This window comes from Coenobita brevimanus, chromosome 80 (genome assembly GCF_032717465.1).
Source record: "Coenobita brevimanus isolate Jiangsu-jjx chromosome 80, ASM3271746v2, whole genome shotgun sequence".
Taxonomy (NCBI): domain Eukaryota; kingdom Metazoa; phylum Arthropoda; class Malacostraca; order Decapoda; family Coenobitidae; genus Coenobita; species Coenobita brevimanus.
Genome location: NC_137033.1, coordinates 58,057,650 through 58,084,111, shown reverse-complemented (window position 1 = coordinate 58,084,111; position 26,462 = coordinate 58,057,650). Strand labels below are relative to the sequence as shown.

General features: G+C 47.5%; 1 protein-coding gene across 1 annotated transcript; it reads left to right on the top strand.

Annotated features, from left to right (window-relative positions):
- Window positions 1–11,227: 11,227 nt before the first annotated feature.
- LOC145409365 (uncharacterized) lies at window positions 11,228–13,890 on the top strand. Its single transcript, XM_080279835.1, has 2 exons — window positions 11,228–13,214; window positions 13,409–13,890. Exons 1-2 carry the CDS (start codon window positions 11,228–11,230, stop codon window positions 13,888–13,890), a joined length of 2,469 nt encoding a protein of 822 aa, XP_080135961.1.
- Window positions 13,891–26,462: the final 12,572 nt, after the last annotated feature.

Genomic DNA, 26,462 nt, shown 5'->3' with positions numbered 1-26,462 from the left:
AGTGTCCTTAGTGACCTGTCATTTGGACCCGGGTTCGACTCCCGGTTGACTTAGAGGTTAATTAAGGTTGTTTGGCAGTCACGTAGTGACCTGCCCGGTGGCAGGGGTGAGGGCAGTCACGTAGTTGAACTGCCGGGGGGGGGAATGTAAAAGGCTACACTTACACACACTCACACAAGACACGCACACATCCACCAAGACAGACATCCAGAGACACACACAGTAAGACAGTCACACCCACCTACAGCAGAACACATGCATCAGGGTGGGGCGTGGAAGGTAGGGGGGTTTTATCGCAAAGTCCAAAAAAGGGTATACCATTTTTGGACTTTGAAATAAAAACCCCCCTACCCTCCACGCCCTACCCTGATGCATTAAGCTGTGTGTGTCTGGTTGAAGGTGTGTGTAATGCTTAGGTGTATGTGCGTGTCTTCATGTATGTGTGTGTGTAAGAGCTCGTGTAAGTATGCATGTATGTAGCAAGTCACTACGGACTCGCCACAAATATTGTTAAACTCTCACCTCTATCCTCCCAGGGATCGAACCCGGGTCATTTGATTTAGAAAGCCAAACCTATACAGACTCAGCCATCACTGTCATACCCAATAGTGATCGAAAACTTGCACTGTATTTTCCTAAGTTGTTACCTGCAAAAAACAAAGTAATATTAAAGTGTACCATGCAGAATAAGTTGCTAAAAAAGAGTTGTTACGATCTAGAGGCACTTAGAATACTTAAGACTAGTTTAATGCTAGTCACGAAGAAGTAAAGAGTATCGTATTATTATCTACTTACATACAGTATAGGAAACAAATAAAAACAGGACTTAGTGTTTTTTTTCTCCTTTTTATTTGGCATGCTTTCCAATACTTTCCTCACCTTCCCTGGGTTATTTTTATTTACCGTATCTGTCAGGCTCCTATGCACTCGGCTGGACCAAATCGCCTCTTGTCAGCTGTAAAGAAATGCTAGAGTTATTCCAGTCATGCGGGCGTTAGGGCTGACAGTGTATTAACTCTCTAAGGCTCCTCTGACTCGCCCTCAGCTCAGTAAAATCGTCTGGTTTAACTGGAATGTCACTGGAACTGTCCCGAGCATCAGGGGGTTAATAAATGCCTAAGCTAACCCTCTAATGCTCGGCAGTGCTCTATGTCCAGCTGACGGGGGGACTATGCTGTTTGGCTGAGAGAGATGCAAAGGAGTCTGGCAGAGATGATGCGATAAATACTCACACTAGCCTGGCTATATATGCACTTGCCATCTCCCCATCTCCATTTCTGACCTGTAGCAAACACTAGAATACGATGCTAGTCACGAAGCAGTGCTATGAAGTGGATGCAGGGCCGTAGTATTGTCTCTGCCTCTGAGCTACGGGAATAACATACAACAGGACGAAAAATTCCACCCACTTCATCCATACCTACGACTCAGCATTCAAAATAGAGAGAGAGAGAGAGAGAGAGAGAGAGAGAGAGAGAGAGAGACAGACAGACAGACAGAGACAGAGACTGAGAGAGGGAAAGAGAGAGAGAGAGAGAGAAACAGAAAGAGCAGACAGACAGACAGACAGAGAGGGCAATTTTAGGCCAAGTTAGAGTAAAATGAGAGGTCTGGACCGCTTGACCTCCTCCCGTCGCACAGTGCAGCGGTGGCGCCATCTAATGCATGGAATGCGCGAGTGCCAGGTCATTTCAGTACGAGGACGCATATCAGTTTTTCGAAATGGAGAGGTTAGATATAAATTCCAGTGAGTCCTTCCATAAGACAAGGCTACCTGAAGCTACATAACATCGTCTGGCGGTATCAGAAATAAAGTATAATACGTCTACACTATATAAAAACACCTGTCTACCTCCAGGACTCGATCCCTGGCGCCTAGAACAACGCATTCCATCTGCTGACGTCATTTTTTACTCTTTCTCATTGCCAGGCTTCAGAGGATTCCAAGCAGCTTCAGGAAACCCTCTCAAGATGATGGCACAGAAACCGTCTTCATTAACTGCCAGACTGAGAACGACTTATTACATTTGTTCTGACCAATATCACACCTCACCCACCCCCACTCCAACCCCCTGAACCCCACCCAACCCCCTCCTACCCCACTGCACCCCACCCAACCCCCTCCTACCCCCTGCACCCCACCCAACCCCACTGCATCCCACCCAACCCCCTCCTACCCCACTGAATCCCATCCATCCCCGATCCTACCCCTCTGCACCCCACCCAACCCCCCATCCTACCCGACTACACCCCACCCAACCCCAATCCTACCCCACTGCACCCCACCCAACCCCAATCCTACCCCACTGCACCCCACCCAACCCCGATCCTACCCCTCTGCACCCCACCCAACACCCTCCTACCCCTCTGCACCCCACCCAATCCCAATCCTACCCCCCTGCACCCCACCCAACCCCACTCCAACCGCCTGCACCCTTCCCAACTCCACTCCAACCCCCTGCACCCCAGCCAACCCCCTCCTACCCCTCTGCATCCCACCCAACCCCCCTCCTATCCCACTGCACCCCACCCAACCCCAATCCTACCCCACTGCACCTCACCCAAACCCCCTCCTATCCCACTGCACCCCACCCAACCCCCTCCTAACCCACTGAACCCCACTCAACTCCTCCTGCCCCACTGCACCCCACCCAACCCTACTCCTATCCCTCTGCACCCCACCCAACCCCCCAAATAAGGGTAGGGTAGGGTAGGGTAGGGTAGGGTAGGGTAGGGTAGGGTAGGGTAGGGTAGGGCTGGGTAGGGTAGGGTTGGGTAGGGTAGGGTAGGATAGGGCTGGGTAGGGTAGGGTTGGATAGGGTAGGGTAGGGTAGGGTAGGGTAGGGTGGGGTAGGATAGGGTCGGGTAGGGTAGGGTATGGTAGGGTAGGGTAGAGTAGGGTAGGGTAGAGTAGGGTAGTAAGGCAAGGTAGGTTAGGTTTGGTAGGGTAGAATCGGGGAGGGTAGCTATTATGAACTGGGGGGGAGGACAGGGCAGGGGCATGGCTGGGGGGTTTGTAGGGGTGCTGTGAGCCCCTCCAGGGAAAATTTTAATGAAACCGTCCGGAGGCATCAAAAATAAAATATAAACCGTCTACATGATATCAAAACCTCTGGCCACCTCCGGGACTCGATCTCTGGCATCTAGAACAGCGTACTCCATCTGCTGACGCCATTTCTTTACTCCTACGCATTGCTAGGCTTCAGACGATTTCCTACAGCTTAAGAAAACCCTCTCAGGATGAAGGGTCAGGCATATTAACCACTTCAGACCGATGGGGACAGGTGCTAGGAGCCTAATTAATCTTGCCACCACACATGTATTTTCGCCTCATAGTGTTTATCTCCATTTTTTCCGTTTTCTTTGTCTAATTCTCTTAATGAAGTTATACCTCCGACTAAAAAGCTTCCTGGCATGAGATTATTATTTTATGTTTTGATACCGCACGAGAGAGAGAGAGAGAGAGAGAGAGAGAGAGAGAGAGAGAGAGAGAGAGAGAGAGAGAGGAGAAGGGGAGAAATAAGATGTCACCAAAGGAAGGGTTTGACGAAATAATGTGGTGTGTGTGTGTGTGTGTGTGTGTGTGTGTGTGTGTGTGTGTGTGTGTGTGTGTGTGTGTGTGTGTGTGTGTGTGTAATTCGACGGGTCGGTCAGGATCACTTGATGGTCGTGATGGTCAGCTTTTACCCTCCCGGAAGGGAGCTGAGAGCTCATATAGTCCGATCTAAGGGCAAGGCTGTGACCTTCACACACCCACACACCGGTCCCCTTGCTCAAGGGGGACAGTAACCACCCACTTCGTCAGTGAAACTTTTCGCAACCTGTGTGTGTGTGTGTGTGTGTGTGTGTGTGTGTGTGTGTGTGTGTGTGTGTGTGTGTGTGTGTGTGTGTGAGAGAGAGAGAGAGAGAGAGAGAGAGAGAGAGAGAGAGAGAGAGAAGTCATCATCATCATCATCTTATTATTATTATTATTATTATTATTATTATTACTGCCCTCTCTCCATCTTCACTACAGAGATGTAACAATAGATTAACGTTGGAATATGATGCTAGTCACTAAGAAGTGTTCTGCAAGTGGAGCCGCAGCATTGTCTTATTCTGCCTCTGAGCTACGTGAAATAAACTCTAATATGATGCTAGTCACTAAGAAGTGCTATGCCACAAACAGTTTCCGTGTCACCTTGTCCATCATCTGCCTGTCCTCCCTCCAGTTCACACTCTCCTCATGCATACACCTCTCCACCATATCCCTCCATCTCTTCCTCGGTCTCCCTCTCCCTCTATCACGCTCCACCTCACTCACATACACTCTCCTAGTCAGTCTCTCACTCTCCATTATCTCCACATGGCCAAATTAACTCAGGGTGCTTTTCCCAACACTTTCAATCACATTCACATCAACATCACAACGCTCCTTCACATCCTCATTTGTCTGTCTGTCTCTCCACGTAACTCCACATCCACATCAACGCCACAACGCTCCTTCACATCCTCATTTGTCTGTCTGTCTCGCTATGTAACTCCACATCCACATCAACACCACAACGCTTCTTCACTTCCCCATTTGTCTGTCTGTCTCTCTACGTAACTCCACATCCACATCATCACCACAGCATCCTTCACTTCCTTATTTGTCTGTCTGTCTGTCAACCTAACTCCACATTCACATTAACACCACAACACTCCTACACATCCTTATTTGTCTGTCCGTCTCTCCACGTAACTCCACATCCACATCATCACCACAGTGTTCCTTCACATCCCCATATGTCTGTCTGTCTCTCCACGTAACTCCACATCCACATCAACGCCTCAACGCTCCTTCACTTCCTTATTTGTCTGTCTGTCTCTCCACGTAACTCCACATCCACATCATCACCACAGCGTTCCTTCACTTCCTCATTTGTCTGTCTGTCTCTTCACATGGCTCCACACTCCTCTCAGATAACTTTTTTCCACACCACTTTCACACATATAAGGACGATTTGGTTCATCTGAAAGAACTAGTAATGATCAAAGAACTGATGAACAATATCCTCGCTTACCTTTGTTCATCTCGGCAAGATGGGCAAGCTGTTTGGACACTATCAACACTCAATAGACACACAGCTCGAGCGTCCTCCCCCTCTCACGGTTAGAGGGTGACTGACGGGATTCGAAGCTTCTATGGTTCACCGAGCTCTTGTTCGAATTGAGAGACGTGTTTTTGTCATGCTGATTAACATTTACCTTTAATATCATCCGTATCTATCTATCTATCTATCTATAGTCAGACGCCTTAATCCCGTAAGGGGTGTCCACAAACAACTCGCCTCCATGACGCCCTGTCCCCCGCCATGTCGCAGGTATATGAGAGGGGGGTGTAAGTTGGGGGGGACCCACAACTTACACCCCCCTCTCATATACCTCTCTACTTCATCCCTCCATCTCTCCTCCTCTATCTCACATACTCTCCTAGTTAGTCTCTCATCCTCCATACTTCCAACTTTCACCCCCTCTCTCATATTATACCTCCCTCCTCCATCCCTCCATGTCTTCCTCGGTCTTCCCCTCCCTCTCACCCCCTTTCACCTCACTCACATACACTCTCCTAGTTAGTCTCTCACCCTCCAAACTCCCAACGCTAATTTAGTCGTCTGGGTTGATGATGTTCACCTGAAATACCACATTTTTATTTATCTCTGTTGGTGTGCATCCCAACCCCGGCCATGGTGGTGGTGGTGGTGGTGGTAGTAGTAGTAGTAGTAGTAGTAGTGGTGGTGGTGGTGGTGGTGGTGGTAGTAGAAGCAGTAGTAGTAGCAGTAGTAACAGTAGTAGCGGTGGTGGTGGTGGGAGTAGTAGTAGTAGTGGAGGTGGCAGTAGTAGCAGTAGCAGTAGTAGTGGTGGTGGTAGTAGTAGTAGTAGTGGTGGAGGTGGTGGGAGTAGTAGTAGTGGTGGAGGTGGTGGCAGTTGTAGTAGTAGTAGTAGTAGCATATGTAATATTAGTAGTAGTAGTGGTGGTGATGGTGGTGGTAATAGTAGTAGCAGTAGTAGTAATGGTGGTGGTGATGATGGTGGTAGTTCAGTTCAATTCCTTTATTTCATAGTACAGTACACTACATAGCTGATATTAGTACATAATACACATATAGTACATGGTGACATGATATTCGGTACACAGTCATGTATCGCATATGCTGCAGTAGCCGTAACAATACTGTAGTTCTGGCCTGAGCCTCCGTAGCTGCTTACCAGGCACAGGTACCAGAAGTGACAGTAGCTGTTTGAACATAGCCAATTAAGAAGGAAGCTCTAAAACATACTTTGTTTATAGTAGTAATAGACTTAGCAATAGATGTAATACTAGTACTAGTAGTAGTAGTAGTAGTAGCAGTGGCAGTAGTAGTAGTAGTAGCAGTAGTGGTGGTGATGGTTCTGGTGCTAGTATTAGTAGCAGCAGTAGTAGTGATGGTGGTAGTAGCAGCAGTAGTGGTAGTAGTAGTAGTAATAGTAGTAGCAGTAGTGGTAGTAGTAGTAGTAATAGTAGTAGCAGTAGTGGTGGTGGTGTTGATAGTGGTATTAATAGTAGTGATGGTGGTGGTGGTTGTGGTAGTAGTAGCAATAGCAGCAGCAACAGCAGTAGTAGTATGGTAGTAGTAGTGATGGTGGTGGGGTAGTAATAGTGGTAGTGGTAGTAGTAGAATAGCAGTGGGGATGGTGGTGATAGTGGTAGTAGTAGTAGTACTAGTAGTGGTAGTGGTGGTGGTGGTGGTAGTAGTAGCAGTGGTGGTGGTGGTGGTGTGGTAGTAGTAGTAGTGGTGGTGGTGTGGTAGTAGTAGTAGTGGTGGTGGTGGTGGTATGGTAGTAGTAGTAATGGTGGTGTGGTAGTAGTAGTAGTGGTGGTGTGGTAATAGTAGTTGTTGTGGCGGAGGTATAGTATTATTCTTATTATTTAGTTTGTTGTAGTTGTAGTTGTAGTAGTAGTTTGTTGTAGTTGTAGTAGTTTGTTATAGTAGTAGTAGTAGTTTGTTGTAGTTGTAGTAGTTTGTTATAGTAGTAGTAGTAGTAGTGGTTTGTTGTAGTTGTAGTAGTAGTCGTAGTAGTTTGCTGTAGTTGTAACCAGTAGTTTTTGCAGTAGTAGTAGTAGTGGTAGTAGTTGTAGTAGTAGTAATAGGATATATCAGCCTGTTATCCAGCCTGCTGACTAACCTGCTGTCCAGCCTACTTGCCAGGTCAGTGTTTCTTGACCTATTCCAGCGTCAGCAAACCCTGTAGTGTGGTGTCAGTGCAGCACCGTTACTCCTGGCACTACAGCATCTGGTACTGGCACTACAACATCTACTACAGCATCTGGTACTGGCACTACAGCTGCTACACAACTACAAGGATAAAGTAATGTAAAATAAAGTGAAGTACAGCTTGACAATTTATTTTATACAATCTCCAAAAGTAAAACATCAAGTATGCCAGTACTAAGCAAAACCACACACACACACACACACACACACACACACACACACACACACACACACACACACACACACACACACACACACACACACACACACACACACACACAATAATACAGCATTTTCCAGCACCTTAAAACTGATTTCAGCGCCCCCTCTGGACGCTAGCACCCCAGGTTAAAAACTGCCGCCCCAGATGGCCCTGTAGGCAGCCAGTGTTGTGCCACCCCCAACAGTCCAGCCAGGCCTCACCAGTGTTGTGCCGCCACCACCAGTGCCAGTCGGGCCTCACCAACACCCTGGCAGGCACATTTGACTGGCAGCTGCTTCAAGGCCTTGCTGATGGGGCCACTGTGGAAAGAGAAACATAACATCAACAGCCAGCCCTCATCAACTTGGGGGCTCAGTCAGTTTAGTGCTGTCCCTACGTTTGGAGGACAGACAGTAGGAAATACAGACAAGATAGCAGGAAATGCAGACAGGGGAAAACAGAAATAAGGACAGGAAGACAGTAGGAAATGCAGACAGAGGAAGACAGTAGGAAATGCAGACAGAGGAAGAAAGTACGAAACAAAGAGAGACAGTAGGAAATACAGGTATATCCAGTAGGAAATACAGGTATATCCCGGTTTAATGATGCAATTGGTTAAGTAAAAAGTCATCGTTAGGCAGGGCATCGTATCTTGGGGTAAATCTAACATGTAAAGTATAGGGACGCGTTTTTGAGCCTTGAGTTTCCCCCCCAACCAAGTCCTAAACCCACCCAAATGAGTCCAAAAACTAAATTAAAGCCAATCTAAATGGCCTAACAACTATAAAAGAAGCTAACCTACGCCTAACACCTGTAAATAACTCACTAAAACCAAAAAATAAAATCTGAAAATCATCAAATATAAGTCTGGAAAAAAATCAAGCTTAGTAAACTGTACCCCAGAATGACAATGTTCACCCCACCTATGGCTAAAACACATTAATCTAAAAACAGTTTATAAATCAACCTAAACACATAATTTTAGTCTAAAATATCATCAAAATTGGTAAAAAAATAATACCCATCAATATACTGGGGTTTGGCCATCGTTAGGCGGGGTATGATGGTCTTCCTACGCTCACTGCTAAGCCGGGGTATGGCATCGAAGTGTATCGTATATCGAGGTAAGCCTGTACAGACAGTGGCAAATACCATAGTCCAGCAGAAGGATGGGCTTTTTTGGTAGAAGATGGCAATAGGCTCCATGGGCTTTTTTTTCCAACTATCTATCTATTGCCAGACGCCTTAATCCTGTAAGGGGTGGCCACAAACAAATCGCCTCCATGTCGCCCTGTCCCCCGCCATTTCACTGCCCTGCTCCCAGCCCACACCCCCCTCTCTCATTTACCTCTCCACGCCATCCCTCCATCTCATCCTTGGCCTCCCCCTCCCTCTCCCCCCTTCCACTTCACTCACATACACTCTCCTCATCAGTCTCTCACTTTTTTATTGTCCAAAATTCACTCAACCACCTGCTGGCTTTGTCTGTATTGGGCAATAACGTCTGCATGTATGTGTACCCTCAGTGTCAGTGTAGCAGATCCATGATAATAATGGTTGTATGCAAAATTAACTGGTACAGAATATCTATCTATCTGTCTATCTATCTATTGCCAGATGCCTTAATCACGTAAGGGGAGGCCACAATCAAATCGCCTCCATGTCACTCTGTCCCCCGCCATTTCACTGCCCTGCTCCCAGCTCACACCCCCTCTCTCATTTACCTCTCCACTCCATCCCTCCATCTCATCCTTGGCCTCCCCCTCCTTCTACCGCCCCTCCCCCTCACTCACATACACTTTCCTCATCAGTCTCTCACAGAGTTTATATCATCTTTATCTAACCCAGGCAATGGTGTAAAAAAAGCATAAAAAACATCCCAGTGAACATATCAGCCTACATCAGAGGTTAATGATATGGTATGTTATATGTATGGCATGTGATGTGATGTGAAGGAGCGTTGTGGTGTGGATGTGGATGTGATAGGAAGCTTTAGGAGAAACACACTGAGGTGGTTTGGCCATGTGGAGAGGATGGAGAGTGAGAGACTGACGAGGAGAGTGTAAGTGAGTGTATGTGTATGTGGAGTCACGTGGAGAGACAGACTGACAAATGAGGAAGTGAAGGAGCGTTGTGGTGTGGATGTGGATGTGATAGGAAGCGTTAGGAGAAACACACTGAAGTGGTTTGGCCATGTGGAGAGGATGGAGAGTGAAAGACTGACGAGGAGAGGGTATGTGAGTGTATGTGTATGTGGAATTCCATGGAGAGACAGACTGACAAATGAGGAAGTGAAGGAGCGTTATGGTGTGGATGTGGATGTGACAGGAAGCGTTAGGAGAAATACACTGATGTGGTTTGTGTGAGATTTAATAAAGTTAGTGTGTGTATGTGTATTGCCGTTAGCCGTTATATATTATGGTTGTTATGCATTTTGTAGTTCTTTGATGATATGTAATTGTATAGAGTTTGTTAGCGATGAAACCTTGAAGTATTTCGATTCATGATTTTTGTTCGAATCAGTTTTTCGGAATTAACATCTGCTAGTGCCCTCGCCAAGTCAGGGAGTTCACGCTGTTGGCTTTAGCAGAGAGGTAATCACTTGTACCGAGACTATCCTGACATTTTTCTGTGTGAATAAGAGCTGACAACAAGACCTCTGCTATTTTAATAAAATCCTACAAGCTATCTAGGCATGTATGAAAAAGAAGACACCACTGCCCAGACGACCCCTACAGACATTCTCCCTATGGATCTACGGCTGATTCCCGAGTTCAACGGATCATCGCACGGTGTGAGTGAATGGCTGGACAAGGTGGAGTTGGTGTGCAGTCTACGTGGGATTTCGGAATTGCACAACATCATCCCGCTAAGGCTTATGGGCGGAGCATTTGCGGTTTACCAGCAGTTGAGCAGTACTGACCGACTTATCTACAAGAAGATTAAAGAGGCGCTTGTTTCTGCATTTGCAGTCGACCAGTTTCGTGCTTATGAGCAATTCATCACTCGAAAGTTGGGCAATGGTGAACCAGTGGATGTGTACCTTGCTGATTTGCGCCGTCTGGCAGGGTTGTTTGGAGGTATGCCTGACACCAGCCTTGCTTGTGCCTTTGTGACGGGTCTACCTGATGCTGTCCGCCGTACCTTACGAGCTGGTTCACGCACTGAGGCAATGGATATTGGCCAGATTTTGAAAAGAGCTCGTGCTGTGTTGGCGGATGAGCATGTTGGCGCAGTTGTGGCAGGAGCTGCGTTTAGACCTGCACATTCTGAGGGTGAGACAGCATCTGTAACCTGCCGAAGTTGTGGACAGCCTAATCATTATGCCCGTGACTGCTTGGCCAGGCGTGAAGGACGTAGGAGTGGGCGCAGCAACTACCGATGTTTCCGCTGTGGCGGCCGGGGACACATTGCTTCAGCATGCTCGGGAAACTTCACTGGAGAGGTGGTGTCAGCGCCAGCTTCCTCTCCAACGCAGCAGTGATGGGCGCTCTGCCAGAAACTCGGTTGGTTGTAGATGGTGTGAGTTGCGACACACTAGTGGACACCGGTTGTACAAAGAGCATTGCACATGTGTCGGTGTGTTCCAATTGGACGAAAAATAAATTGAGTGTGACAACGATGAGCGGTGAGCAATATTTGTGTGAAGGATCGGGTGTGGTATGCGTCCAGCTGCCGTCTGGGGCTGTCACCTGTGGAGGTGTTGGTGGTGTCCACTAGGCCACTGAACTTCAGCTTCATCCTTGGTATGAATGGCATACGTGCTTTCAAGGGGGTAACCGTACGAGCACCTAACGATGTTAAGTTTGGTGTTGATGAATCTGTGCAGTCTGTTATGGTGGCAGCACCAACAGACCACATCATTGATGAGAGGGATTTTACAGTGACTTATGAGGCAGCAACAAAGAAGTGGACAGTGTCTTGGAAGTGGTGTAATAACTCAGAAAACCCATGTCTTGTGAATACTACTACAGAGTACCGGATTCAGCCTGATGTTCGTGACGAATATGAGCGTGAACTGTTGCAGTGGATTGAGGATGGTTGGTTAATCCCCTATGATGAGACACTTCATGGACCAGCTAAGGGGACAATTCCACTAATGGTTGTTATCCAACAGAATAAGGGAAGTAAGGTACGCCCTGTGCTCGACTTTCGGGAGCTGAATTCCTATCTTAATCCACACACAGCCGACGCAGACGTATGCTGCGAGAAGATAAGAGAGTGGCGTCGCTGTGGACAAGATGTCGGACTCATAGACCTGCGTAAGGCCTACCTTCAAATTCATGTGGACAGTGCATTGTGGCCATACCAGACTGTTGTGTTTAAGGGACAAAGGTACTGTCTGACGAGATTGGGATTTGGGTTAAGCATTGCGCCCTTAGTTATGAAACGAGTCTTGAGTGCTGCATTGAGCTGGGACGAAAGAGTTAATCAAGCAACTTCTCCATACTTAGACGACATACTGGTGGATCAGAGAATAGCGTCTGCAGCTGATGTGGAAACCCATCTCAATCATTACGGTCTGGTCTGCAAGGCGGCTGAGCAGGTATCCAAGGGAGCCAGAGTTTTGGGTATGAGGGTCTGGGGGGAGCGACAGGGTCTCTTCTGGCGACGGGATAACGACGTCGGTGAGATTCCTAAGAAGATTACGAGACGTTCGGTGTTTTCCTTGTGTGGGCGCCTCACAGGCCATTTGCCCGTTTGTGGATGGTTACGGGTGGCAGCTTCATATCTGAAAAGGAGAGCCAATGCACTCACTGCCTCTTGGGACACTGAAATCGATGATGCGGAGTTACATTCTATGCTTGTTGAAACTGTACAGCGAGTGAAATCTGCAGATCCAGCTCATGGCCGTTGGGATATTAGTGGTGGTGAAGCTGTCGTGTGGGTGGACGCCAGTTCACTTGCTATTGGAGCCATGTTGGTGGTGGATGGCTATGTAGTTGAAGATGCTTCCTGGCTGCGGCAAGATGAGTGTTCCCACATCAATTTGGCTGAATTGGATGCTGTACTACGGGGTGTGAATTTGGCTGTCGCCTGGAAGATGGTAAAGGTTTGCCTGATGACAGATTCGAGGACAGTGTATCACTGGGTCACGGATTCGCTGACTGGAAGATCACGTTTGAAAACGAAGGCTGCCAGTGAAATGCTGATTCGACGGCGTCTGGAAACTATAAGGAATGTGGTTTCTGAGTATGGCGTGCAATTGGATGTGAAGTTTGTTACCTCTGCTGAGAATAAGGCTGACGCACTAACCAGGGTGCCAAGCAAGTGGTTGTCCCCTCCGCATGCCCAACTAGTGTGTGGGGCTATTACATCGACCTCACAGGATGACATCTCTAACATCCACATAACCTGCGGGCACCCAGGCATCAGGCGCACGCTGTACTTTTGCCGCCGTCTTTTCCCAATGACTACTAAACGACAAGTGCGTGACATCGTCCGTCAGTGTAAGGAATGTCAATCAATCGACCCTGCACCTGTGAAGTGGCAAAAGGGGATGCTGGGAGTCTCGGTTTGCTGGGATAGGGTAGGCATGGACGTTTGTCACATCCAAGATCAACATTACCTAACCTTGGTTGATTGTGGTCCATCGCGGTATGCTATCTGGAGGAGACTACGTCGGCAAGATGCTGCGTGTATGGTTGAACAACTGGAATCTGTCTTTTATGAACGTGGGACACCGAAGGAACTATTGACGGACAACGCCACCAGCTTTCGCAGTTCAACATTCCGTGAGTCTGCAAGTCGCTGGGGAATGAGACTTGTATATCGCTGTGCATACATTCCTTCAGGCAATGGAATCGTTGAACGTTGTCATCATACAGTGAAGACAATTGCAGCCCGGAAAGGTTGTTCTACTGTATAGCCGAGGCAGTCTATCGCTACAATGTGATGCCACGAAGTAATGACCCATCCTCCACTCCAGCAAATCAGTTAGTCAAATATGAAGTGCGATTGCTCGGAATTGACGGTGTGGGAGATTGTGTGCAGCCGGAGTACCTGCAACATCCCTTCAAAGCTGGTGACAGAGTGTGGGTACGTCATCCTACCAGAAGATGCAACATTCAAAGCACTGTTGGAGTCGTTACAGACATACTTTCTGCACAGAGTGTTGAGGTTGATGGAGTGCCTCGGCATGTGCGTGACTTGCGATTGGTGACAGCACACTTACCGCAGAGAGAGGAACGAGAAGAGCAACAGGAAGTTCAGGATTCCTGGACTGACAACGAGGACGACAGCCTGGTGATACGTCTACCTGCCAATATAGATGAACTGGAGGAATCGGCCAGGGAAGGATCCAGTGACTCTGATGAAAGCAGGGGAGAGAGCCCAGGACGACCGATGCCACGGAGAGGATCAAGGGAACGTCACCCAGTTCGCCTGTTTCAGTATAGTGATCTCCCTTAGGATCAGGGGGGAGTGTTGTGTGAGATTTAATAAAGTTAGTGTGTGTATGTGTATTGCCGTTAGCCGTTATATATTATGGTTGTTATGCATTTTGTAGTTCTTTGATGATATGTAATTGTATAGAGTTTGTTAGCGATGAAACCTTGAAGTATTTCGATTCATGATTTTTGTTCGAATCAGTTTTTCGGAATTAACATCTGCTAGTGCCCTCGCCAAGTCAGGGAGTTCACGCTGTTGGCTTTAGCAGAGAGGTAATCACTTGTACCGAGACTATCCTGACATTTTTCTGTGTGAATAAGAGCTGACAACAAGACCTCTGCTATTTTAATAAAATCCTAAATGTATGTGGAATTCGATGGAGAGACAGACTGACAAATGAGGAAGTGAAGGAGCGTTGTGGTGTGGATGTGGATGTGACAGGAAGCGTTAGGAGAAATACACTGATGTGGTTTGGCCATGTGGAGAGGATGGAGAGTGAGAGACTGACGAGGAGAATGTATGTAAGTGAGGTGGAGGGGGGGAGAGGGAGGGGGAGGCCAAGGATGAGATGGAGGGATGGAGTGGAGAGGTATATGAGAGGGGGGTGTGAGCTGGGAGCAGGGCAGTGACATGACAGGGGACAGGGCGACATGGAGGTGATTTGTTTGTGGCCACCCTTTACAGGATTGAGGCGTCTGGGAATAGATACATAGATAGATAGTTATATGTAAAATGAGATGGAGGGATGGAGAGGAGAGGTATATGAGGGAGAGGGGCGTGAGCTGGGAGCAGGGCAATGAAATGCTGGGGGACAGGGCGACATGGAGGTGATTTGTTTGTGGCCACCCCTTACAGGATTGAGGCATCTGGCAATAGATAGATAGATAGATGTTGTATTTATTCTGGGGAATCCCTGGGCAATACCCCTGAAGTAGCACATGTCAGTAATCACAGCTGGGGACATCAGCACAAGAAACAGCAATTTTTTTTTTTTTTTTTCAAGGAAGAAGGAACCAAAGACTGAGCCCGCAATCCGTTCCTTCCAAGAAAAAAAAACAAAAACAATACAAAAGAGAGCCAAATTCAAGATCCGTTCATTTCGAGATGCCTGGACACACTGCGTTGGAAAGACTGGAGGTCATAGGAAGTAGGAAATAAAGACAGAGGGAGACAGTTCCAGAGTTGACCTGGGTGAGTAACAGGGTCAGATCTTGTATACTGCTGTTTTATACATTTGGATAACCCTGGTGACATTACTGACATTATACTCTTAGTGTTTAAAGAAAAATACACCGAGGTGGTTTGGACATGTGGAGAGAATGGAGAATGAAAGACTGACTCAGAGGGTGTATGTGGGTGAGGTGGAGGGAGGGGTAGACCGAGGATGACGTGGAGGGATGGAGTTGAGAGGTCTATGAGGGAGGGGGGAGTGAGTTGGGGGGAGGGTAGTCAAATGGTGGGTGACAGAGTGACTTGGAGGCGTTTTGTCTGCAGCCACCCTTAGCGGGATTAGGGCGTCGGTCTATAGATAGATAGATAGATAGATAGATTATGGAAAGAACTCTGGACCAAGATGCTAAATACAATAAGCTTACCAAGGGAGGACCAAGTAAGTGATGTGCAGTGTATCCAGAATAATCTATCTATCTATCTATCTATTGCCAGACGCCTAAATCCCGTAAGGGGTGGCCACAAACAAATCACCTCCATGTCGTCCTGTCCCACCCCATTTCACTGCCCTGCTCCCAGCTCACACACCCCTCTCTCATATACCTCTCCACCCCATCCCACCGTCACTGCATCCCATCCATACAAAATAAGCTTTGGAATTATTGTTATTTGTTTTGCACAGATAGTTTTATGAAAGGAAATTGGAAATGATATGCTGTACCGTACGTGACATAAGGAGGGATCCTGCTGGGTGTTGCCACATAATTAATTATAAATGACATGCCTGCATTTTGCTCTGTTTACTTTATCCCATATGAAGAGAATGGTGGTAGGCGGTGACGACCATCATCCACTCACTTGATGTGGTGCTGCCTACTTATTCCTTCACATTTACCTTTATCTGTGCCTGCCTTCCTCTCTTCCTATTTCTCACCATCATCCACTCACATGATGTAGTGCTGCCTACTTCTTCCTTAGCCTTTATCATTCTTTTTCTGTGCCTGTCCTCCTCTCTTGCTATTTCTCCCATCTTTCCTGTCACTTTTTATTACTCTTCCTTCCTTTTCAGGTGGCTTTACACTGAGTAACATGCCTAATGGTTTCCTGTAAGCCAGGAAACCATTTACAATGCTGGGTGGTAACCATATAACCAACCCACACATGTTCCCTACATATCAACAAGTGGATTGGTGGAGAGTTAGTGCCCCTCCCCGTAAAACAACTCAAAGACAAACAGCGACCCCTTATGGGATTACGGCATCAGGCTATAGATAGACAGACAGATGAAGAGAATGAAGAATTAAGAGTAAGCTTTCAGCCATACTGGGGTACTGTATATGAGTGGTTGAAACAGGTGTTGAACGAGAAATCCTTTGCAGTAACCATGGAGGTCAAATATGTATCAACTCTCACACAATAACCAGATGCACAACGTTGCCCTGAACTGTTCCGCAAAATACTGATCCACCCATCCATCACCCAATCCTGTGCTGCCCCATGAGAAGCGCAGCAGCCCGGGGCTAGGCAAGATGGTCCTGACATTTAAGATGAGAGTGTGAAATCTATGTAACATCTAAAAATTCTGGTCAAACTTCTGTTTCACTAAATCTCCCAAAAAACTCATAATACTGGATGAGAAGAATGTTACCACTTACAGGAGCTATGGGTATGGTATGGTATGGTATGGTATGGTATGGTATGGTAAGGTATGGTATGGTATGGTATGGTATGGTATGGTATGGTATGGTATGGTATGGTAAGGTATGGTAAGGTATGGTATGGTATGGTAAGGTATGGTAAGGTATGGTATGGTATGGTATGGTATGGTAAGGTATGGTATGGTATGGTAAGGTATGGTATGGTAAGGTATGGTATGGTATGGTATGGTATGGTATGGTATGGTAAGGTATGGTATGGTAAGGTATGGTATGGTATGGTAAGGTATGGTATGGTATGGTATGGTATGGTATGGTATGGTATGGTATGGTATGGTAAGGTATGGTATGGTATGGTATGGTATGGTAAGGTATGGTATGGTATGGTAAGGTATGGTATGGTATGGTATGGTAAGGTATGGTATGGTAAGGTATGGTATGGTAAGGTATGGTATGGTATGGTATGGTAAGGTATGGTATGGTATGGTAAGGTATGGTATGGTAAGGTATGGTATGGTATGGTATGGTATGGTATGGTATGGTAAGGTATGGTATGGTATGGTAAGGTATGGTATGGTATGGTATGGTAAGGTATGGTAAGGTATGGTATGGTATGGTATGGTAAGGTATGGTAAGGTATGGTATGGTATGGTATGGTAAGGTATGGTATGGTATGGTATGGTAAGGTATGGTATGGTATGGTATGGTAAGGTAAGGTATGGTATGGTATGGTATGGTATGGTATGATATGGTATGGTATGGTAAGGTAAGGTAAGGTATGGTAAGGTATGGTATGGTAAGGTATGGTATGGTATGGTATGGTATGGTATGGTATGGTAAGGTAAGGTATGGTATGGTAAGGTATGGTATGGTATGGTATGGTAAGGTAAGTCAGCTGTTCAATTCTGGTCTCCTGCTGCAAGAAGTAACTGCCAAACACTGCACGCTTGTCCACACTGCCAAACACAGCATGCTTGTCCACACTGCCAAACACTGCACGCTTGTCCACACTGCCAAACACTGCACGCTTGTCCACACTGTCACACACTCAGTTTTAATATGACCCTAACACCTATGCTACTCAGGGCCACATTCTAAGGGCCTTTGGAGATTTAATAACATCTCTTCCTTAGGTATTTATCCAGCATATTATAACAATTTTTATCCACATGACCTGACAGTGTGAGGTGGAAGGGGGGACAGGGAGGGGGAGGCCAAGGATGAGATGGCAGGATGGAGTGGAGAGGTATATGACTGATGGGGGTGTGAGCTGGGAGCAGGGCAGTGAAATGGCGGGGGACAGGGGAACATGCAGGCGATTTGTTTGTGGCCACCCCTTATGGGATTAAGGCATCTGGGAATAGATGGATAGACAGACAGGCTCTTGGTTTGGCTTCCAGTACATTGAGCAGACCAGTTGTATCACGGCCAACCCCAATACAGGAATACTTTAGGTGGAAACATGCTGTCATTTTTATATTAGAGTAAATCGCATCCATGTCGCCCTGTCCCCCACCATTTCACTGCCCTACTCCCATCTCACACCCCCCTCTCTCATATACCTCTCCACTCCATCCCTCCATCTCAAACATATACCATACCATATAATTAACCTCAGTTTTATGCAGATATGTTCACTGGGATGTTTTATATTTGAGTAAATTACATTATAGATTACATTACATCTCAATATCCGTTTTTATGCCATGAAAAAAACAGGTGGCTCCCCTGCCTGGTTAAACAAACATTCCTCACTTTCTTCCATATCCCCAAATGGAGGATGGGAGACTGCAGAGGAAGGGTTTATATTCAAATGAGCCTGGGGTTGTAAATATTATGTGAATTAATGTTACTGAGGTCAAGGCCTTGATTTGTGAGTGTGGCCCATCCAACTGCACACTATCTATCTATCTATAGCCCGACGCCCTAATCCCGCAAAGGGTGGCCACAGACAAAACGCCTCCAGGTCGCTCTGTCACTCACCATTTGACTGCCCTCCCCACAACTCACTCCCCCCTCCCTCATATACCTTTCAACTCCATCCCTCCACGTCATCCTCGGTCTATCTCTCCCTCTCCCTCCCTCCACTTCACTTACATACACCCTCTTAGTCAGTCTTTCATTCTCCATTCTCTCCTTCATTTTTTATTTCTGACTCTCTACTCCCTACCTCACCCCCCCATCCAAGGGTAGGAAAATAGGTATGGGGTGATGATGATGATGATGATGATGATGATGATGATGATGATATTGATGATGATGATGATGATGATGATGATGATGATGATGACTATTCTGATACAGGATTAAGATGGTATAAACAGCATACATGAAAAATATTATCCTGTAGTATGCATCAGTAAATCACTACAGAAGAGAGGCTACAAAGACTCCTGTAAGAGAGAGAGAGAGAGAGAGAGAGAGAGAGAGAGAGAGAGAGAGAGAGAGAGAGAGAGAGAGAGAGAGACCTTACTTCCCACACATACAGCAGCACTAGACATGTGGCATCGTCCTGGCCTTTGCTAAACTAGTGATAAACCTTATGCCTGAAAGTTCCTAGGGTGCTAAACTGACGTACCACATGGGCCCTTGCTAGACTGACATATCTATCTATCTATCTATTGCCAGACGCCTTAATCCCATGAGAAGTGGCCACAAACAGATCACCTCCATGTTGCCCTGTCCCCTGCCATTTCACTGCCCTGCTCCCAGCTCACATCTCCCTCTCTCATATACCTTTCCACTCCATCCCTCCATCTCATCCTTGACCTCCCCCTCCCTCTACCCCTCTCCACCTCACTCACATACACTCTCCTCATTAGCCTCACATTCTCCATACCTTGCGTAAAAAATATTCTTGGGGTGTGGCTGACTGACCAGGCCTGCAACTACACAGCACAGGGAAAAGAAATGTGGTTTACCTTTAACATCACTGTGAGATCAATGGATGCAGATTTCTTGCAATTCTGTCCACCATCATCATCTACGCAGCAGCCCACGTTGGTCCACTGCACAATAAAGGTTTCTCCCATCTTCTTCCTCTCTGGTGTATTGTCTGTCAGTACGGTCTATCAATATCCAGCGAAGCTTGATGTCAGAACAAGATAGCAAGATAAGATTTTGGATCCACTCCTCCGTCTGCCGACAAAATTCAGTATCACTATCGTCATCGTTTATGTTCTTTAACCCTTAAGAATGATCATGAAAAGCGTTTTAGGTGATAAAATATTATGGGTCATTAACCTCTCTCTCTCTCCTGTAAACACAGCTGAATGAATCGTACGTCTGGGAGCAATGACAAGAAATGACAGGTAAAGTAGTATAGGCCTACAACATATGTTACTGATAAGTGTTCTCAACGAACAGTCATGTACCACCCCTAAGACGTACCGCATTTTCATTAAATCAACATATAACTAATTTTAGCAAAGTGTAGAGAGTATCTTCCTTGCATACTCACTTTTTATTGATGACCCTGCATGTTATTATTTTATACTGTTTCAAGCTCTCTCTCTCTCTCTCTCTCTCTCTCTCAGCAGACGAGTGACGAAGTAAAGACAGTGGTATGGCCCCTTTTTATATTTATTTAAGCTAAGGCAGCGAAAACTATATGACCTATGGCTCACTGCTGCGCGGCGTTGCCAAACTAAACACAGGGCAACGTTGCCATATGTGCAAAGTGACGGAACTGGGCAGGAAAAAAAATTTCGCTGGCGGGTAGGTGGGTTGGGTGGGATGTAAGGGGTTTGGGTGGAGTTCAGGGATTTGGGTGGGATGAAAGGGGGTTTGGTGGGGTGCAGGGTGGTTGGGTGGGTTGCAGTGGAGCGGGATAGGGGTTGGGTGGGGTGTAGGGGCGTAGGATGGGGTGTAGATGGGTAGTGTGGGGTGTGGAGGGGTAGGGTGGGGTGTGAAGGGGTTGAGTTGGGTGTATGGGGTAGGGTGGGGTGTAGGGAGGTGTAGTCGGGTAGGATCGGTGTTGGTTGGGGTGTAGGGGGGTTGGGTGGGGTGTAGAGGGGATGGGTGGGATGTAGGGGTGTTAGGTGGGGTGTAGGGGGGTTGGGTGGGGAGCAGTGGAATGGGATCGTAGTTGGGCGATGTGTCGGGGGGTAGGGTGGGGTGTAGTGGGGTTGGTTGGGGTGTAGGGGATGCAGTGGGGTAGGATCGGTGTTGGGTTGGGTGTAGGGGGGGTTGGGTGGGGTGCAGGGGGGGTTGGATGGGGAGTTGGGGGGTTGGGTGGGGTGCAGTGGAGTGCGATCGTGGGTGGATGGGGTGTAGGAGGTTCCATGAGGTGTAGAATGGTTGCGTGGGGTGCAGGGAGGTTGGGTGGGGTATATGAGGGTTGGGTAGGGTGTAATGGGGTTGGGTGGGGTGTGGGGGAGTTAGGTGGCGTGTAGGAGAGGTTGGGTGGGGTGTAAGGGGGTTGGGTGGGGTGTACGGGAGGTTGGGTGAAATGTAGGGGGTTGGATTAGGTGTTGCGGGTTTTTGTGGGGTGTAGAGGGGTTGAGAGGGATGTAGGGGGGTTCAGTGGGGTGTAGGGGGGTTGTGTGAGGTGTAGGGGGGTTGTGTGAGGTGTTGGGGGGTTAGGTGAGGTGTATGGGGGTTGTGTGGGGTGTATTGAGGTTGAGTGGGGTGTAGGGGGTTTTGGTTAGGTGTATGGGGGTTATGTGAGGTGTAGGGGGGTTAGGTGGGGTGTAGGGTGTAGGATTGTGGTTTGGTGGGGTGCAGTGGGGTATGATTGGGGTTGGGTGGGATGTCGGGTGTAGGATTGGGGTTGGGTGGGGTGCAGTGGGTGGGATTGGGGTTGGGTGGGGTGCAGTAGGGTGTAGGGTGGTGCAGTGGGGTAGGATTGGGTTTGAGTTGGGTGTTGTGGGGTAGGACTGGGGTTGGGTGGGGTGTAGTGGGGTGTAGGGGGTTGGATGTTGTGCAGTGGAGTGGGATCGGGGTTGGGTGGAGTGTCGGGGTGTTGGGTGGGATGTAGGAGGGTAGGGTAGGGGTTGGGTGGGGTGTACTGGGTTGCAGTGCGGTGCAGGAGGGGCTGGATCAAGGCTGGGTGGGGTGTAAGGGTGTTGGGTGGCGTGTATGGGTAGTGGGTGGGATGTAAGATGGGTTTGGTGGGTTGTAGGGGAGTTGGGTGCATACACGTAGCCACTGGGGGGGCAGGGGAGGCAGTTTGCCCCCGTCTGGGAAAATTTGGGGGAAATGCTGAAAGGGATTTTTGGCATAGTTCTTGTATGGCAATACGGTTTTCCTAAATTTGCTACTAGTATATCAAACAACATTGTCTGTTTCCAAAAATATTTGTAGGAACAATAGTTTCCTTTGAAATTTAAAACTAGACTAAATATTATAAAACCCTTGAGAAAAAAATGACTAGTTATAACTTAACATTTTCCCCTATCACCCTAGATTATGTGGTTAATATTAGAGCTGTAATGATGTTTTGCACTTGAATGCTGATGAGGTGTAAAAATGGCCTTCCTGTCCTCTCAGCACCTGCAGCCACATCCTCTCACCCTGTAGCCAGTTGCACACAAACACTGCACAATTATTGTTACAAACAGCTGAAACAAGCAGAATTTTTGAAGACTGCATGAAGCCATTTTGATCACCTCAGACTACATTTTAGAAGGTAAGCAGATATAAACATGTGTGCCAGGGGCCTCGTTTGAGTGGGGGACAGGGGGACGCGTCCCCCCACTTTTTGGAGCCTGGGGGACATAGTATCTTTTGTCCTCCCCACTTTTCTAGGTGAGAATTTTCAGGATGAATAGCTTTACGCCGTTTTTCTTTTTTTCCGTAATGGCATAATCCTTTCTATACAGTACAGTACAGGTGATGTGAAAATCATTCCCTGCTGAGCGGGGAAGGTCGAGTGGTCACTGAGTCAAGGATTAAGAGAGGAGTCAAGGATTAAGAGAAGTTAATCCCACCAGATGTATTTACTTGGGTCAGTCTTGACGTATGCACCTCCCCTGGATGCTTGAGCCAATGAGAATCAAACTAAAAAATTAAGTTGTGGAAAACAAACTTTCTATTGGCTACCACCAAAGCAGTAGAACAAAACAGAGTACCAGACTGGGGGTGGCTGCGGCAGCGAATTTTAATTTACACATATGTGCTAAGTGGAGAGAGAGAGAGAGAGAGAGAGAGAGAGAGAGAGAGAGAGAGAGAGAGAGAGAGAGAATAATCCACCTTATCAGATCATATAGCCCTGCTAGGGTCACAGGAGAGCGCTACCCCTCCCAGCACAGCAGCCACCGGGCGAGGGGCGAACTCGCAACCTCATGACACCCTACCACTGAGCTACCGCGCTCCCAGAGAGAGAGAGAGAGAGAAAGAGAGAGAGAACCGCAAAGGAAAATAGAAAAACAGCGATATTATCACGAATGTGGAAAAGTGTGTGTTCGGGACACTCACGCCAGATCTCGAGTTTTCATTGGCCTATCCATTCCGCCATTTTTCTTTCAGCAGCCAATCAAAATACAAGGTTCATTTCCGAATATAAACAGATAGTATGGACGCCATTGCATCTCGTAAAGGTAGGTGCTATGCCGATGCGTGGTATATTTCACCATAATTTCGTAGGTTATTACGCAAAATAGCTGTACTTCCTAATATATACAGAGAGATAAAGACAGCAGGTAAATGATGCGCTAAGAGTATAGTGTGACAGTGCTTTTTTCAGTACTAAAAGTGCACAAGAAATTTGTGGTACCGAGAGAGAAAAATTTTGAGATAGAATGGACGGAAGTTAGCATGCATATATCGATAATAATAACATCTACGAGACTGTACCTGATGACCAATGATACTAGTGACAAGGAGATGTCTTTGCTGCGGAAACTCCAGTGCCTTCTAAATTATTGCTGGTGTTTCCTTTTGCTCTCTAATGAAAGAGGAGACCTCTGGTAACATTATGTACTGAGTGTTATTACATACTCTCCTCTGAAAGGATTATTAGCTGTTTACTTAAAGTTACTCCAAGAAAGCTGTGAATATGTGAAGAAAGGATAGTTTTTCTTTAAGACATTGCAACAAATGCAACAGTAATGATGTAAATTTTTTTCTGATGACATAAAGCATCAAATCTAGGAAAATTTGGGGTGACGGATATTTGGGAAAAATATTCCAATTGTTTGCCCCTCCTGGCAAAAATCCTGGATACGCCACTGGTTGGGTGGGGTGCAATGGAGTGGAATCGGGGTTGGGTGGGGTGTAGGGAGGTTGGCTGGGGTGTAGGGGGATTGGTGGGAGTGTAGGGTGATGCGATGGGGTAGGATCGGTGTTGGGTGGGGTGTAGGGGGGTGCAGTCGGGTAGTTTCGGTGTTGGATAGGGTGCAGGGGGGTTTGGTGGAGTGTAGGGGGGTGCAGTTGGGTAGGATCGGTATTGGGAGGGGTGAAGGGGGGTTGGGTGGGGTGTAGGGGGTTGGGCGGGGTGTAGAGGGGCTGGGTGGGGTGTAGGAGGGTTGGGTGGGGTGTCGGGGGAGTTGGATGGGGTGTACGGGGGAGGATCGGGGTTGGGTGGGGTGTAGAGGGGTTGGGTGGGATGCTGGGGGGTTGGGTGAGGTGAAGGGGGGTTGGGTGGGTTGTAATGGGGTTGGGTGGGGTGTAGTCGGGTAGGATTGGTGTTGGGTGGGGTGTAGAGGGGTTGAGTGGGGTATAAGGGGGTTGGGTGGGGTGTAGGGGGGTTGGGTGTGCAGCAGTGGAGTGAGATCGGGGTTAGGCCATGTGTGGAAAGGTTGGGTGGGGTGTAGGGGGATGCAGTGGGGTAGGATCAGTGTTGGGTTTGGTGTTGGGGGGTTGGGTGGGGTGTCGGGGTGTTGGGTGGGATGTAGGGGGGCTGGATTGGGTGTAGGTGGTGGGTGGGGTGTAGGGGGGTTGGATGGGATGTATTAGGGTTTAGTGGGGTGTAGGGGGGTTGGGTGGGGTGCAGCGGAGTGGGATCGGGGTTGGGTGGGGTGTAGGGGGGTTGGGTGGGGTGCAGCGGAGTGGGATCGGGGTTGGGTGGGGTGTAGGGGGGTGCAGTGGGGTAGGATCAATGTTGTAGGTGAGGTGTAGCGGGGTTGGATGGGGTTTTGGGGGGATGGTTGGGGTGTAGGGGGGTTGTGTGGGATGAAGGAGGTTGGGTGGGGTGTAGGGTGGTCGGCGGGGTGTAAGGGGTTGGGTGGGGTGTAGGGCTATTTGTTGGGATGTAGAGGGGTTTGGTGGGGTGTAGGGGGGTTTGGTAGGGTGTTGGGGTTTTGGGTGTGATGTAAGTGGGTACAGTGGGATAGGATCGGTTGTGGGTGAGGTGTAGGGGGAATCGGTGGGGTGTAGGGGGTTGTGTGGGGTATAGGGGGGGGATGGACGGGGTTTAGGGGGTAGGATCGGGGTTGTGGGTGGTGTACTTGGATTGCGTGGGGTGTAGGGGAGTGCAGTGGGGTAGGATCGGTGTTGGGTGGGGTGCAGGGGGTTTGGGTAGGGTGTAGGGGGGTTGCGTGGGACGTAGGGATGTTGGGTGGGGTGTAGGGGGGTTGGGGGGTGTGGGGGGGCACTGAGAGGGATGTATGGGAGTTGAGTGGGGTGCAGTTAGGTTAGGTTAGGTTACAGGCGTTGTGTTAGGTTAGGTTAGGTTGGGTTACAGGGGTTGGGTTAGGTTAGGTTAGGTTACATAAGGTTATATATATATATATATATATATATATATATATATATATATATTCTTTCTATCTCAAGACGATTTTATTTAACATAACAAAGATCTGTGGTAGTGAAGGTTAACTAATATATTTAATCTGTTCGCAGGGGTGACGAGCGGCCAGTAACAGGAGCAGCCAACAGAGAGCTATGTGGCATTTCTTTACTGCAGTGTGTCACCATATCCCGCCCCACACCACCACACATCCCCGCCAGTCCCTCTCTACTCACCCGTCTTCGAAACGACCTAACATTGTCTTTCCAGAGCCACGAAGTGTAGATGTTGATACAAATAAACGTGAAATACAATTATGTCTGAGTTTCTCTCATAACCTGAGCATGTCATCAAATAAATAACTGGTATCTTGTGTAATTACCCTTTTTTAATATTAACAGGCTGAAATATTAGCCGTTTATAACAAGTCTAATTAGGTAAGCATCCTGTGAAAATGCTCTGAGTACATAATGGATTAACTAAGGACACCAGAATTTAAGAACAAACAAAAGAAAAGCCAGCGAACTCAGGCATGACCAAAAGCATCCCACATGGCCTCCTTAGCATTGGAGTACTGGATATGTTGGTACTCCACTATCTGTGTTAGTCATGGAGGCTCAGTAGTACCCTTAAGACAAACTACTATATGAAAATCTGGTCGGAAAACTTTGAAAGTTTAGAAGTGCAGAGATACCAAGAGCTGAAATAATGCTCAAAATGTCGTTTATTGAATTAAAAGGAACCGATCAAGCCAGTCACTGCTCACATGTCGTAACTCTACCAGACATTTCTAGCCTGAAGATTCCATACAATTCGTCAATGAAGGCTGGAATGCTGATCTCTCAAACTACTACTACTAATACTAACACTACTACTACGACTACTATTAACAGTAAACTCCCAGCCCAAAAGCAGTCAAGATGAAGAGTTCCCACCCCCTACATCACTTCAAAATCTCTCTACTTAAAATCTCGTGGCCAGTGACGTGCAAGATTTTCGCATAATAATCTGTACGTAGAACGAATAACATGCTAGTTTATGGAATACAGGAGTCTGCCACAACTCTCCATTTGGGGAAAAGAATGGTTAAAGGAAAA